The following is a 14,163-nucleotide window of genomic DNA, read 5'->3' as shown; positions in this document are numbered from 1 at the left end:
GTAAATCACAGAAATCCATCCATCGAGCTGATACAGTAAAGCAAAGTTCTGGGTTCAGGAGAACCCAGAGGACATGGCCACATGTGTGTCCTTTACTCTCAAACTCTTTTGGCTATTTCTGTCTTCTCAGTTCTTACTCATCCTAACTGATTCTCCTAGCTCAATAACGTCCACTTCACATGAACTCACTCTCTGCAATCATTTTTAGGTCTTTATTAGAAAGCTGGGCTGGGCACGGTGGCTCATGCCTGTAATCCCAGCACTTTGGGAGGCGGCGATGGGCAGATTACATAAGTCCAGGAGTTCGAGACCAGCCTGGGCAACATGGTGAGACCCCGTCTTAAAAATAAAAATTAAAAATTAAAAAAAATCTAATAAATCTTTACCAGGACTACGTTGACATTATCCAGGAAAGATTCTAGTTAACATCGATGTGTTGTAATGATGGCTGTCATTCACAGATTCCCTAAAGCATGTGAATAGGCAAGTATTAAGGTGCTTTAAGTGATCACTCTTTTTTGTTTTGAGACAGGGTCTCACTGCTGCCCAGGCTGGAGTGCCATGGCATGATCGTGGCTCAATACAGCTTCAACCTTCCAGGCTCAAGTGATCCTCCCAACTCAGCCTCCCCAGTAGCAGGGACCACAGGCATGTGCCACTGGGCCCGGCCGGAATTTTTTTTTATTAATATTTTTTGTAGAGTTAGAGTCTCACTATGTTGCCTATACTGGTCTCAAACACCTGGGCTCAAGTGATCCTCCAGTGGCCTCCCAAAGTGCTGGGATTACAGGTGGGAGCCACCGCACCCCACCTTAAGCGATTACTCTTGAAAGTCCCTTTGTTCAGTAACTACTTATATGTGTCAGTTATATGTGAGGTGTGGCAAAGTGTCTATTGTCTCTACTGTCCTTCAATGTTTTCCTCTTTGCCATCAGCGGCTGCCATTGGTGGAAAGCTGGAAAGCAGAAAAGAAGAAATCAGTACTTTCTTGACTTTGAGCCACTTGTAGGGAGGGCAGAAGTCATAGCTATGTCCAGTACAACTAGGGCCTGGATTCAGGTAGTGGCTTCAGTGGCACAGTAGCTGTGAGCTCTGAGGACACACGTTTTTGCTTCTCTGGTCCCATGGGGGTAGTGGTTTACTGCAGTTGTCAATCAGTGGGCAATCTGACCTTTGGCTTTTGCTCCTCCAGCACTTGTTTAACTAACTGCATATACTATATTCCCTCTGTTTGAAATACCTGCTACTGTTTCCCTTACTGACTGACACCAAGGTTAAAAGCCAAAGAATACATCAAGACGGCTGGGCGCAGTGGCTCACGCCTGTAATCCCAGCACTTTGGGAGGCCAAGGTGGGCAGATCACGAGGCCAGGAGATCAAGACCATCCTGGCCAACATGGTGAAACCCCGTCTCTACTAAAAATACAAAAAATTAGCCAGGCATGGTGGCACACACCTGTAGTCCCAGCTACTTGGGAGGTTGAGGCAGGGGAGTTACTTGAACCTGGGAGGCAGAGGATGCAGTGAGCAGAGATTGTGCCACTGCACTCCAGCCTGGGGACAGAGCAAGACTCTGTCTCAAAAAAAAAAAAAAAAAAAAAAAAGAATAAAAAGAATACATCGAGACATACTGCTCAGAATTCCATGAAACCAGGTCTTCAAGGTCTTAGACAATGTGACCTCATTGAATAGGCATTAGAATTTGCTCACACTCTGCTCCAAACTGTTTCTCAACCCACCATCCTCCTGCTTGTCCACGTATTTTTATCTACTATTCCTACTCCCAGGACTACTTCCCATCACTTCTACTAATTCACAACCTACCTGAATTCTAAAGCCTTCTTTTTTTTTTTTTTTGAGACGGAGTCTCGCTCTGTCGCCCAGGCTGGAGTGCAGTGGCCAGATCTCAGCTCACTGCAAGCTCCGCCTCCCGGGTTTACGCCATTCTCTCGCCTCAGCCTCCCGAGTAGCTGGGACTACAGGCGCCCGCCATCTCGCCCGGCTAATTTTGTATTTTTTTAGTAGAGACGGGGTTTCACCGTGTTAGCCAGGATGGTCTCGATCTCCTGACCTCGTGATCCGCCCGTCTCGGCCTCCCAAAGTGCTGGGATTACAGGCTTGAGCCACCGCGCCCGGCCTCTAAAGCCTTCTTTAATGAAGGTCTCTGGGTCTCTACGCCTCTTTAGCTCCTTCATCAATGGCTTGAATCCATGTATGACAATATGAATACATTAATAAACCAACCTGCCTCTTTGGCACTCATCATTTGAATTACTTAATTGTATAAAACCTCAATCCATTTTCTCATGCTCTAATTGTTTCATACATGTAGGTGAGTACTAAGAAACTGGGAACATGCAAACAAACACCTAAAGATTTACTGAGAGAGACAGTGAAATGCTAAAGGTATTTTACAAGTATCCATCACTGTGGTAAATAATTACTTTGACAGGCCAAAGGATATTTTACATTTATGTTGATTTTTAAGGTGAAGAATAGGTAAGACTCTTCCAAATTTGCTCACAACCCAATTCTAAAAGAAAAAAAAAAGAATTTATTTACTATATGTGACACAAATGGAAAAGATTTAATAACAATATTAGGTAGATACAACAAAAAAATCAGTGGGCTATGATTACTGTTGGGTTTAGTTTTCTGACAATGAGTTACCAAAGAGAAAAACTGTGAGAGGGAAGGAAAAAAAAAGGGAGATCTGGAGCAGCTATCAATCCCAAAGTAAACCATGTAGGATGGTTTACAAAAAACACAGGCTGCTAATTTAAACAGGCAAACTTGGGACCTGCCTGTATTCCTGGCTACCTATGTCCCTTGAAAGTCCACCTCTGCTTGAGTTTTGATTTCTTTCTCTGTAAAATGACAGAGAACTATGTTTACCTACGAGTTGTAAATGCACCTTGAAAAATCATAAACTCCTATCTATGTTAATTTCCTCAAGAAAGGGGAAAAGAGGAACTGGTTTTAGACATGACACCCACGATCACATGATCTCAGGCACCGGTTCCCAAGACTATGTGATTGGCTCAGGCTACAGAGGAGACTCACCTTATGCCCTGGCACTTCTGTCCCTGGCACAGCTTTCATATGGAAATCCACTCCTCCTATCTTTTCTAACAAGTTGGTGTTACCTGTTGTTGATTTTTCTTTCTTAGCTTTTGCTTCCTCTCTCTCTTGGGCCAATCTGAATCAAAAAGAAAATACAAATACAAGAGTCAGAACAATCAGCCACGTAAAATGGCTATTTCACTTTAGGTGAGCCTAAATGAGCACCATAAAGTAAACAGCTTTATAGTATTAAAAACCAAAATAAAACAAAAATGCTTTGTTAGTAGCATAATAGCTTACCTACTTATCTGAACATACAATGTTTTTATTGTAGAATACTGGAAGACAGAACCGTGAAGAACACAAAACATATTCTGTATCCCTCATCCTACTGTTAATATTTTGTCTACTTCAGCTTTGTTCTATATGTAAATATACACATTTTATAATGTAATCCAAATATCATAAGCACAGTTGGGTACACTTCATTTATCAACTTATACATTCTTTGAAAACATCACTATGATTGCTGCACAACATGCCTTTCCATCGATCTACTGTAGTTTATTGACCAGTCCCTTACTACCAGCAACTGAGCAATACAGGCCTGGACAGCAGTGAGAAGCTGTGCTGTCAGGGCTGTCCCACCAGAGCACGAGAGTTCTTTTCCTAGCCCACCCACTACAGTCAGTCTCCTGAATCCCTGACATGCATGCTCACACCTGTGCTCTGCTCCAGTGGATGTCCCAGTCCCCCTTTATGGAAGACCAAGACCATGGATAGCAAGTTCTCTCAATTTTCCCCTTTCAATTTATATGCGTTTGACATTTTATGTTATTTCTCTCCATTCAATCTTCCCCATGACGAAGGTATCTTTCGGAGCCCAATTTGTTAGGTCTTGATTATCTGTATCCTCCTAATGGAGAGAATGCCCCCTCTTCCGATTCGAATCACCGCTGCCTTCTTCAAGCCTGGACAACTGCACAGAGCAGTTGCCTCTGGTCTGTCTCCTTTATGTCCCAGAACAACCATCAGACCCAGCTTCTCAGATATATTCATGCAGATACTCCAAGCAGCAGCACTGTGTGTTCAACCTGCTCAGCATGGGGCCCCAGTGCCTGCACACAATAGGCTGGCAACTGCTGCTGGAATGAAAGGTATATAACCACCCTGTTTCACAGTCTGAAAGCTTCAGCTGAAGAACAAAATCAAATTCTCACCTTTTCCATAAGACCAGTCCCCAAACATGCCTCAAAGTAGGCTGCTTGCCACTTGTTTTAGAATATATCTGTTCCTGTTACATTTCATTGGTCTGGAACAATCTTATCAACTCTCCTGGTCATTCTATCTTTTTCTTTTTTTTTTTTTTGGAGACAAGAGTTTCACTCCTGTTGCTCAGGCTGGAGTGCAATGGCACAATGTAGGCTCACTGCAACCTCTGCCTCCCGGGTTCAAGTGATTCTCCTGCCTCAGCCTCCCAAGTAGCTGGGATTACAGGTGCCCAAGACCACACCTGGCTAATTTTTGTATTTTTAGTAGAGACAGGGTTTCACCACGTTAGCCAGGCTGGTCTTGAACTCCTGACCTCAGGTGATCCACCAGCCTTGGCCTTCCAAAGTGCTGGGATTACAGGCGTGAGCCACCGTGCCCGGCCTCTATCTGCATATTCTTAAATTGTTTCCTATTTTGAAAACTCCCCAACTAACAATACCTTTTCTTCCTGAAAATACCTTTAGGATTTTAAAAGCTCTAATGGTTTTTATAATACGTTGTCTTGCTCTTAAATCACTTGCCTAATCACTCTTATGCCTGTCATACAGTGATCTCCTATTTCCTTTATATTTTTGTATGACACCAGCATTAATAGTCAAAATCAACATAAGCAATTCAGAAGTCTACTAAAATTTAAATGCAGACAATGCTAAGATTCAGCAACTCCATTTTCTGATATAAACCGAGTGAAACACCTGCATATACATAGGATACGTGTTCCAGGATCATCTACAACCATGAAAAAGTGGAAACAGTCATCAGTGGGAAGGGACCACTACACTGTGGTATAACCATTTTCTGGTTATAACAATTGTTATAAAGGGAGAAGATCTACATTGCCACAAAAGGGTGTGTTAACAAAGAGAAAATAAATACATATATACTTTTATAGTTTATTATATACATACGTAAATGCACGAAATTATCCTTTTTGTTGGCGTCTGGCGTGAAGGGATTCAGAGTTGAAAGGGATTTCAGCTCTACTTATAATGTTTGAATTTGTTAAGAATACCATATTACTTGATAATTTGAAATAATATATAAAACCACTTGCAATATTAAAAAAATAGTGTTTAAATCCATGTGAAGCAAAACTTACCTGTGCAAAAAGTTTTCTTTTGCTAGTTGAATTTGTAATGTTCCACCTTTCCATTTTGTTTTATTTAAAACAGACATACCTATAAAGTAAAGAATTATTACTCAAGTACATGGCAATGAAAAATATATTTCAGCTTGTGCTTTTTCTAATTATTTAGTATCAAGAAAAGTAGGCTTGTTTATCACAGAGACCCACGGGAAGTGGAAGAAAAGAAATGAGACCAGGAGAGAGGGAGCCTAGGCTCTTGTCTCATGTTGACAACTTACCAAAAGAGTCTTTACACTCCCTATCTCACAGTGTTACTAGATTGGAATGAGGCAAAATGTGTAAAAAGTAAAGCAAAATTTATTTGCAATTTGTTTATAAACAAATGTCAGGAACCTCTGAATAACTGACATTTAATGTATATTTTATTGTTATTTCCTATAACTATAAAACATGTATTTCCTGTAACTATAAAACAATCATCTTTTCAGGTGAATCAGAGGACACTCTGGAATCCTACAGTACCTTAATTTTACTTACCACCTCATACTAATTATCATTGTAGAACTTGTAGATGAATTAACTATGAGTAACTGAACTGTGTGAATTACTATGCCCTAGTAATTGATTTCTCTGAGTATCTGCTGTCAGCTTCCTTAATAATACCATTAACAGAATTTTGCAGGTGGTAGATACTATACTAAGTACAAATGTATCTTTTATTTTTGAGACCGAGTGTCCCTCTGTCGCCCAGGCTGGAGTGCAGTGGCACGATCTTGGCTCACTGCAACCTGCCTCCCCAGTGATTGTCCTGCCTCAGCCTCCCAAGTAGCTGGGATTACAGGTGCCTGCCACCAAACCCAGCTAATTTTTGTATTTTTAGTAAAGATGGGGTTTCACCATGTTGGCCAGGCTGGTCTCAAACTCCTGACCTCAAGTGATCCACCTGCCTTAGCCTCCTAAAGTGTTGCAAATGTATCATTTAATTTAATTCTCACAGAAATATTATGAGGCAAGCACTATCTTCTGTCATTCATCACATAAGCAAACTGGGGCTGAAAAGTTTAAATAACTGCCACAGGTCACAAAGCCTAGCTATGTATTCTTAACTACAACTTCACATTTGTCACATATATTCCTCACTGAAAAATAGAATAAAGCAATCTTTTTGCAAATGAAATTACAAAAGACTGATTGCCCTCTTCCTCTATTAGCATGTTCCCTTTACTTATTTTCTGTGTCTTTTTTCACTTTTTGGCCTCCAAATAACTAAAATATGTTACTGTGTCAGTGGCAGTATGGATGATCTCCCGTTCTTCATTGAAGGCCACTGTTTGCCCTTGACTTTACTAAACTTATCAACAAGAGATTTCACAATTTCAAGGATATGGTCTTACAAGGGTGTATTGTAAAGCTCCCTCCTTGAGTGTTTAGTGACAAGGATTAGCTCCCAAAGAAATGATCAGACTGAGGGGGAATGTGGCATGATATTCAGTGGGATATATGTAACAGGCAGTTTCTATGAAAGTTTGGTCCCTTGTCCAAAATATTTGAGAATAGCAGTTTTAAGTAAACCCACCAGCAAGTGGTACCATGTCCGCTGATGCCAAATGCAATGGACCTAAACCTGCTGAGTCATACGATACTGGAATTCTCTTGATCAACTGCTGTCCCTCTAGATAACGTAAAAATGGCTGTGGAGGTTTAGACTTAGAACCAAAGGTATTCCAAGTTACAGAGTGATATAAACTGGCAAATAGTATAGAAAATTTATGATGATCTTACATTTTTTCAGGTCTGCTTCTGCTACACTGATGTTGATATATGCAAAGACTTTCTGTGGGTTTCCTAAAAAAAAAAACCAAAAACCAAAACACAATTTATTTAAATTCTTATCCAGAGAGCAATGTAAAAATGGTTGTTTCTAAACTAAAACAAAAAAAAATTAGTTCTTGAAAACTTATTCAAGCATAAACCTTGTTTTTTTTTATTGGCTATAAAATAAGCATGATTATCAAAATATTCCAAAAAAATAAGAAGAAAATGTACAGTAGTCAGTTAACATTTTGATTGTATGCTAGTGATAGTCTACTTAATAGGACACTTAATGTTAGAAAATTCTAGTTCTCAAAACTAGAATATGTTTTTGAAATCAGATGTTTAGAATTTAGAATTTTTTCTTATTTCAGAAATGAATTCTGGTTAAGTTCTACATCACACATCATACCTCCAAAACATCACTTAAAACTTTTGGTGTTCAGAGCTAACATTTATCTTGGGGTTGTTTTATTTTCTAGTACTTAACCTGAGTTATGTCTGCCTATACCCAATGAAGGACCATAAATTTACCTTGGTCATCTTTCCGTGTGATGATCTCCACATCCAAAACTTCTCCAAATCTGCTGAACTGATTTTGCAGGTCTGCCTCAGAAATGTTCTGGCTAAGGCCACCCACATAAAGGCGCTTCGTTTCTCTGTTCACTTTCATGGAGGCTGGTCATACACTTGGTGTGTTCTAGTGGGAAAAGTAATTTTCTGTATACAGAGAAGAAGAGTTCTTTCCCTTAGTTCTTCTAAAATCCATCAAAACAACCACTTCCTCTGAACCGTCTGTATCAAATCCGTCTCCTGGATCTGTATTTCACTTCCAATTGTATTGCTTCCAAATTTTAGTCTTGGAGGTTTAGCCCAAGCCCTACATCCACATTTTTCATGAATGTACTTTGGAACAGCAACCCTATACCCATGTAGACACAGGTCCAGAGGTTTTTTCCTCCCAATGGCCATAATATTACTCTATCCCTCTTAATGTTACCTATTCACGTTTTTAGATGTTTTTCCTTGATTCATTCATACATTCATTTACTGTCTGTAACAAAGGCTGATAGAAACAGGATGTGGCAGGTAATGCACTAAAAAATAAAAAGAGCTAGTCTACGTCTTCCTAATAGTCTTCGCCCCCAACCTACCCACCCCAGCTTTCTTCCTCCGGGAAGACCCAAAGAAGTGAATACAGAGGCTAGGAGCTCCTCATAGTCCCAAAAGAATTAAACAAATGGCACAATATTATGTCAAAATAAAAGTGCTGCAAAGTGGGGTTCAGTCACAAAGATCAAGTGATACAGCGAATACAGACTTGTGTTTTTGCTACGTGCCTGCATTGTACAACGTAGTTTGCATGTTTCCCATTTTTCAGAAGAGCAGAAGAGGTTAAGTCACTTTCCCAATGCCATACCGAAAATCAGTGAATCCAGGATTATAATGCAGGTCTAACTTCAGAACTTGGAATTCTTAACACTATATCATGAAAGTTGCTGGATCACAGAGACTCAGGAAAGCTTTTCCAGAGGTACTAGGGCCCATCATAATATATCTCATTTCGGTTAGCACCCGGCAGGCGCTCAGCTCTCGCCCTGCCCTTCCCCAAGAGCTGAGACTCTTTCCAAACCAGACCCCCACCCAGCGTCCACCACATGGCATGTATTCTGGGCAGAGCTCCGCCCCCAGCCTACCCGCCGCAGCCTTCTTTCTCCGAGAATTCCCAGAGAAGTGAAGAGAGAGGCTAGGAAACGGCCCTGTGACTACTCATGCCTGAAACCCACTACTCACCACGTCGTTCACCTATAGCCAGCGCCGCTGCAGCCCCTAACTTCTGGTCACATGTCCCAACGGACCAGCCTCTCTTCCTTCCTACTCGATTTCCAACCCAGCCTCCTAAGGTTCCGTTACCACAATTCAGTTCCCAAGAGCTTTTAATTTCCTTTACCGTCCTCCCACCTTCCCTGACGCCTCCGTTACCTCCCCCTCAACGACCGCAAAAGAGGCCAAACCAAAATCCCCTAGTTTCTATTGAACACTATCGCTGTGTGTACCAATTCCTGGACTAGGTCGGCCTAAGTGAGGAAGTCGGGGGGGGAGAAAAATAAAGAGGCGCGCCCCTCCACGTGATCCCAGCCCTGCCTCTTCAGTGACGCACGCGGCCGGGCGGCTCCAAGGCTGCCGGCTGGGGCGAGCAGCGGAGCGCTTGGGCTTGGAGTAGCAAAGAACATTCTCTCCCGAGAAAGTATAGGCACTGATTAGACAGCCAGGGAAACGTGTGTAGGGACGTCGAGGACCCAGGCTCTCGGGCGAGCGTGTAGTTGGACGGACAGGGCCGCTGGGGTCACGCGGGACTCTCCCGCCTCCCCTCCTCGTGAGCTCCGGGATGGTCCGCGCCGGGAGCGCGCGCGAGGCTTGAAGCGCGGGTGAAGCGCGCAGGTCGGAGTGACAGCGGCGCTGCCTGCGAGGCTGCGGTGAGCAACGCGCCATGGACGCAGAGCTGGCGGAGGTGCGCGCATTGCAAGCTGAGATCGCGGCCTTGCGGCGAGCGTGTGAGAACCCACCGGCGCCCTGGGAAGAGAAGTCCAGAGTCCAGTACGTGACCCCCCAAGTTCCCCAGGCTCCGCTGACCGGGGTTCCCGGGCCAGGCGGGTGAATCTCCACAGACATACTCGGTCTCCTACTCCCAGCCCCAAAATGTGGGCATGAACTGGCGTTGATCCTTTCATGACAATGGCCTAGAGTTGGGAGCAACGCGTACGGCGCCCTGCTGTAAACGCCTTGCAGGTTTTTAACTCGTTTAATCGCAGTCGTCTGTGTGGATGACTGACAAGGACGAAGTCTTGACTATGTCCCTAGCTAGATAGTTCTGCCTCCAGTATGCAGAGGTATCTCTAGTTGGGATTTAGTAACTCCGTTTGATTTCATGGCATTTGTTTTTAATGGGTCAGCTAACCATGGCAAGTGATACTGACTTTTTGTTTACGATGACATAAAAATTCCTTTGAAAAATAACTTCGGTAAAAAAGTAAGTTGATATCAAGAAGAGTAGTTAATATAGCCTGTAGGAGAATTTGACATTCCTCCAAGGTAGGTGCTACTGTGGGTCCTGCTTTATAGTTGAAGATATTGAGGCTCAGAGGAGTTAGGTAGCTCGTCCAAGGTTCCAGAGAAAGGAATTGTCAGAGATGGATTAGGAACCCAAAAATTTAACTCCAAAGTTTGGGCACTTTTGCTTTGTTGAAGGAGAGGGAGAGAAAAGCTCTGCAACTGTAATTATGTATCATCATCTCAAACATGGAAGCCTCTCGAAAACAAACTGTCTTCAATTTTTGAGTCAAGACTAATTTGACACAGGTGCAGAGAGAATGAGTTTTTTTTTTTTTTTTTTTTCCCCTGAGCTAACTGGAGAAGAATTGGCAGAAAATGGGAAGGAGGAGATCTACAGAAAATGTCTGCGTGCGGTCGTGAAAGTAGAGGAAGCTGTGACTGGTAAAAGGGAGAGGAAACAGGTGTGCCCTCCTCAAGTGAGAGTCAATGTATTAAAGACCGTTGCTACTTGAGGTGTGCTCCACAGGTGGGACGCTTTAGCGTCACCTGGCGGTTTGTTAGAGCGACATCCTGACCAACTGAATCAGAATCTGCATTTAAAAAAAGATACCCTGCCCTAACAGATGATTTGTGTGCACACTTTGAAGTTTAAAAACTGGGGAAAAGTGGTTTCTTTACTAGCCACAAGATTTCATTAGTCCACATGGTAAAGTAGTGTCAACTGAAAAATCATGAGATCTGCAAATTTTGAGCGACTGTTTCTTAAAAAGGGTTGCAGCCTGCAAAGTGGCCATCCTGACAGGCTGGAAAGCATAGTCTCAGGCAAAGCATAAAGGCCCGCACTTTGGAAGAGGAGGGGTTGGGGCAGGGATTTATGATGGATGAGTGGGCTAGGTATACATATTACAACAGGTTATAGGAGGGGCTATGAATATTCACGAAGGGAGATGTGCTCACGTGTACTGAATAAACATGCATATTACATACATTCCATGTTCATTTTGGGGAGCTGACTTAACATTTAAATGCATTACAATTAGGCCCTGTATGTCAAAAGTTGAAGGAGGGAAGCAAAGGTGCTTAAGTACACAGGCTTTGTAAACCTGTTAGGAGAAGTCCATGGTTGGTGATCTTATCAAAAGAAAAATTTTTGAAATCATTCTCTTGTCCTATCAAAGCCTGTGGAACAGGGGAATCAGTTAGCATCTGGTGGTGGATGAACTGCAATTATTTCAGTATCGCTTATCTGGAGGCCAGTGCTTGTTTAGCCACTGGAGAAAAAAAAATTGTGGCAGTTAGAACATAGTTCTTTTTTTTTTTTTTTTTTTTTTTTGAGAGTTTCGCTCTTTTTGTCCAGGCTAGAGTGCAATGGCGCGATCTCGGCTCACCGCAACCTCCGCCTCCCGGTTTCAAGCGATTCTCGTGCCTCAGCCTCCTGAGTAGCTGGGATTACAGGCATGCGCCACCACCCTGGCTAATTTTGTATTTTTAGTAGAGACAGGGTTTCTCCATGTTGGTCAGGCTGGTCTTGAACTCTCGACCTCAGGTGATCCACCTGCCTCGGCCTCCCAAAGTGATAGTTCATTCTTTTAAGTGTAGGAGGTATGTGACTTAATCCTTGCCTGGCATGGCCTTAGGTCTTATTTATAATTTGGTATCTTATTGCCACAGTCTGTTCTGCAACTCTTACGATCTCGGTTTTAACATTAATGCTGGTCAGTTGTGTCTATATCCCAAATAGGAAGGGCTATAATGAGGTGTGTCTGACCTCCTGTCCTGTCATGGTTAAGAGCTGAGTTTTTAAGGTTTCTTTGGGGTCCCCTTGACCAAGAGGGAGTCGGTTTGGGTGATTGTGGGGGTGGGGTAGGATTTTATTTTTAGTTCTTAGTAAATTATTTATATAATCTGGGACTTCTCAGTGGTTAAATTGGAAAGTCAGAAGAGTCCATATTGTGGAAGACATTAAATGTCAGTCCAGGGTGTTTGGATTTAACCATGAGGTTTCTTTTCACTATAGTGGAGGAGGATTGGGACTTGTGTACCAAGCTATTTTTTTAAGTGATTATAAGTGGTTGGATGGATTGGAGGTAGGAAAATTGGAGCTAAATTATTCGGCTATATCCATGTGTCCACACTGTGGAGCCAAATTGCCTGCTTTCAAATACTGTCTCTGCTATTGGCTGAGTGATCTTGGTTAAGTGAGCTCCCACTTTCTGTGCTTCAGTTTCCTCCGTGGTAAAATTATACCCAAGTTTTTGGGTTGCTGTGAGGACTAATTGAGTTAATATATGTAGTTCATTTAGAAGAGTACTTGCCTCATAATAGTGACTAACACAGTAGACGATTGACCTTTAAACTTGTGTATAGATTCATTTTAAAGGAAAAAAAATTTTTGCAAGCTCCTAATTCTGACAAATTTTTATGCTATGAAGACAGACTTACCAATAATAAAATCACAAAGTGAATAAAATTCAAACAAATCCAAAATAGCTCAAACTAACATCATTAGTTGAAATACACAAATATTTTGCTCAAACTAAATAGCTGCTATGAATAAGAATATGCAGATTTTCTTTTTGTGGCAAAATATACATAAGATTTACTATTTTAACCATTGTTAAGTGTTCAGCTCAATGGCATTAAACACTTGCACATTGTTGTACTGCCGTCACCACTGTTCATCTTCAGAACTGTTTCATCTCCCCAAACTGAAACACCATACCTATTAAACACGAACTCCCTACTGGCCACTCTGACAACTTCAGGTTCTTTTATGAGTTCTGCATATCCAGCTTTTAATGATGACTTGGTTCTCTTACCACTTTGCTCTATTGGAAATACCTTGAAATTTTCATTCATAGCTTGCTGTGACATTTAGTGTTCACTTGTCAGAAGCTCATTTATATTTATGACTTTTTTTTTTTTTTGAGACAGTTTTGGAGTGTGGTGGTGCGATCTCAGCTCACTGCAACCTCTGTCTCCCAAGTTCAAGCGAGTCTCCTGCCTCAGCCTCCTGAGTAGCTGGGATTACAGGCATCTGCCACCATGCCCAGCTAATTTTTTGTATTTTTAGTAGAGTCAGGGTTTCACCATGTTGGGCAGGCTGGTCTTGAACTCCTGACCTCAGGTGATCTGCCCACCTCAGCATCCCAAAGTTCTGGGATTACAGGCGTGAGCCACCATGCCCGGCCACTCATCATTTATATAGGAAGATTATCTCTGTTCTTTTTTCTTTTTCTTTTTTGTTTTGTTTTTTGAGATAGGGTCTCACTCTGTTGCCCAGGCTGAAGTGCAGTGGCATGATTATGACTCACTGCAAACTCCACCTCCCATGCTCAAGCAACCGTCCTGCCTTAGTGACCCTCTACCAGCCAAGTAGTTGGGACTGAAGGCATGGCACCTGCCACTACGCCCAGATAATTTGTTTTTGTTTTGTTTTGTTTTGTTTTGTGTGTGTATTTTTTGGTAGACATGGGGTTTTGCCATGTTTTCCAGACTGGTCTCGAACTCCTGGGCTGCCTCAGCCTCCCAAAGTGCTGGGATTACAGGAGTGAGTCGCTGCACCCACTCTGTTCTTTTTTCCTTTACTTCTATATTTAATGTAATTTGTGGGGGCATCAGTCTACGATGGCAAATGCAAAAGAGGCTGTGGTAGTTTCATGATTTAAAATGTTAATTTAAAATTAACATTTTAAATTAGCATTAAAACAAAATTTGAAACAATTTTTACAGATTGGGTTCTCAGTGTGAAGACTATAGCGTTAGATTATTCTGTGTAGAGATGGTATAAGGTCATAAGAGCATTGACTAATGTAGTAGAATTAGAAATACAAAAGGAAGAATAGTTATGTGAGAAGAAAGGATGGCAGTAAGTC

At 42.1% G+C, this 14,163-nt stretch overlaps 2 protein-coding genes across 14 annotated transcripts in view; one reads left to right on the top strand and one right to left on the bottom strand.

Annotated features, from left to right (window-relative positions):
- Positions 1–9,113, bottom strand: part of NOL8 (nucleolar protein 8) — a 28,710-nt gene extending 19,597 nt beyond the window's left edge. For 5 of the 12 annotated variants that reach the window (XM_033236769.1, XM_033236757.1, XM_033236766.1 and 2 more), the window contains exons 1-6: positions 8,932–9,113; positions 7,769–7,934; positions 7,205–7,267; positions 5,435–5,513; positions 3,064–3,199; positions 2,465–2,533 (exon numbers count right to left, since the gene is read on the bottom strand). In XM_033236769.1, coding sequence (XP_033092660.1) covers positions 2,465–2,533; positions 3,064–3,199; positions 5,435–5,513; positions 7,205–7,267; positions 7,769–7,907 — 486 coding nt within the window. In that variant the 5' untranslated portion in view covers positions 7,908–7,934; positions 8,932–9,113. The other 7 variants (XM_033236759.1, XM_033236760.1, XM_033236762.1 and 4 more) reach the window with 7 other exon arrangements.
- A 266-nt stretch (positions 9,114–9,379) lies between these two features.
- The window catches only part of CENPP (centromere protein P), a 286,574-nt gene continuing 281,790 nt past the window's right edge, over positions 9,380–14,163 (top strand). The window contains exon 1 of one of the 2 annotated variants that reach the window (XM_033236781.1): positions 9,380–9,832. In XM_033236781.1, the coding sequence (XP_033092672.1) occupies positions 9,726–9,832 (107 nt within the window). In that variant the 5' untranslated portion in view covers positions 9,380–9,725. The remainder of the gene's footprint in view (positions 9,833–14,163) is intronic. The other variant, XM_033236783.1, reaches the window with a different exon arrangement.

This window comes from Trachypithecus francoisi, unplaced genomic scaffold, assembly GCF_009764315.1.
Source record: "Trachypithecus francoisi isolate TF-2019V2 unplaced genomic scaffold, Tfra_2.0 Lachesis_group16, whole genome shotgun sequence".
Taxonomy (NCBI): Eukaryota; Metazoa; Chordata; class Mammalia; order Primates; family Cercopithecidae; genus Trachypithecus; species Trachypithecus francoisi.
The sequence above is the reverse complement of the archived record's forward strand: the minus strand, read 5'-3'. Positions and strand labels throughout refer to the sequence as shown.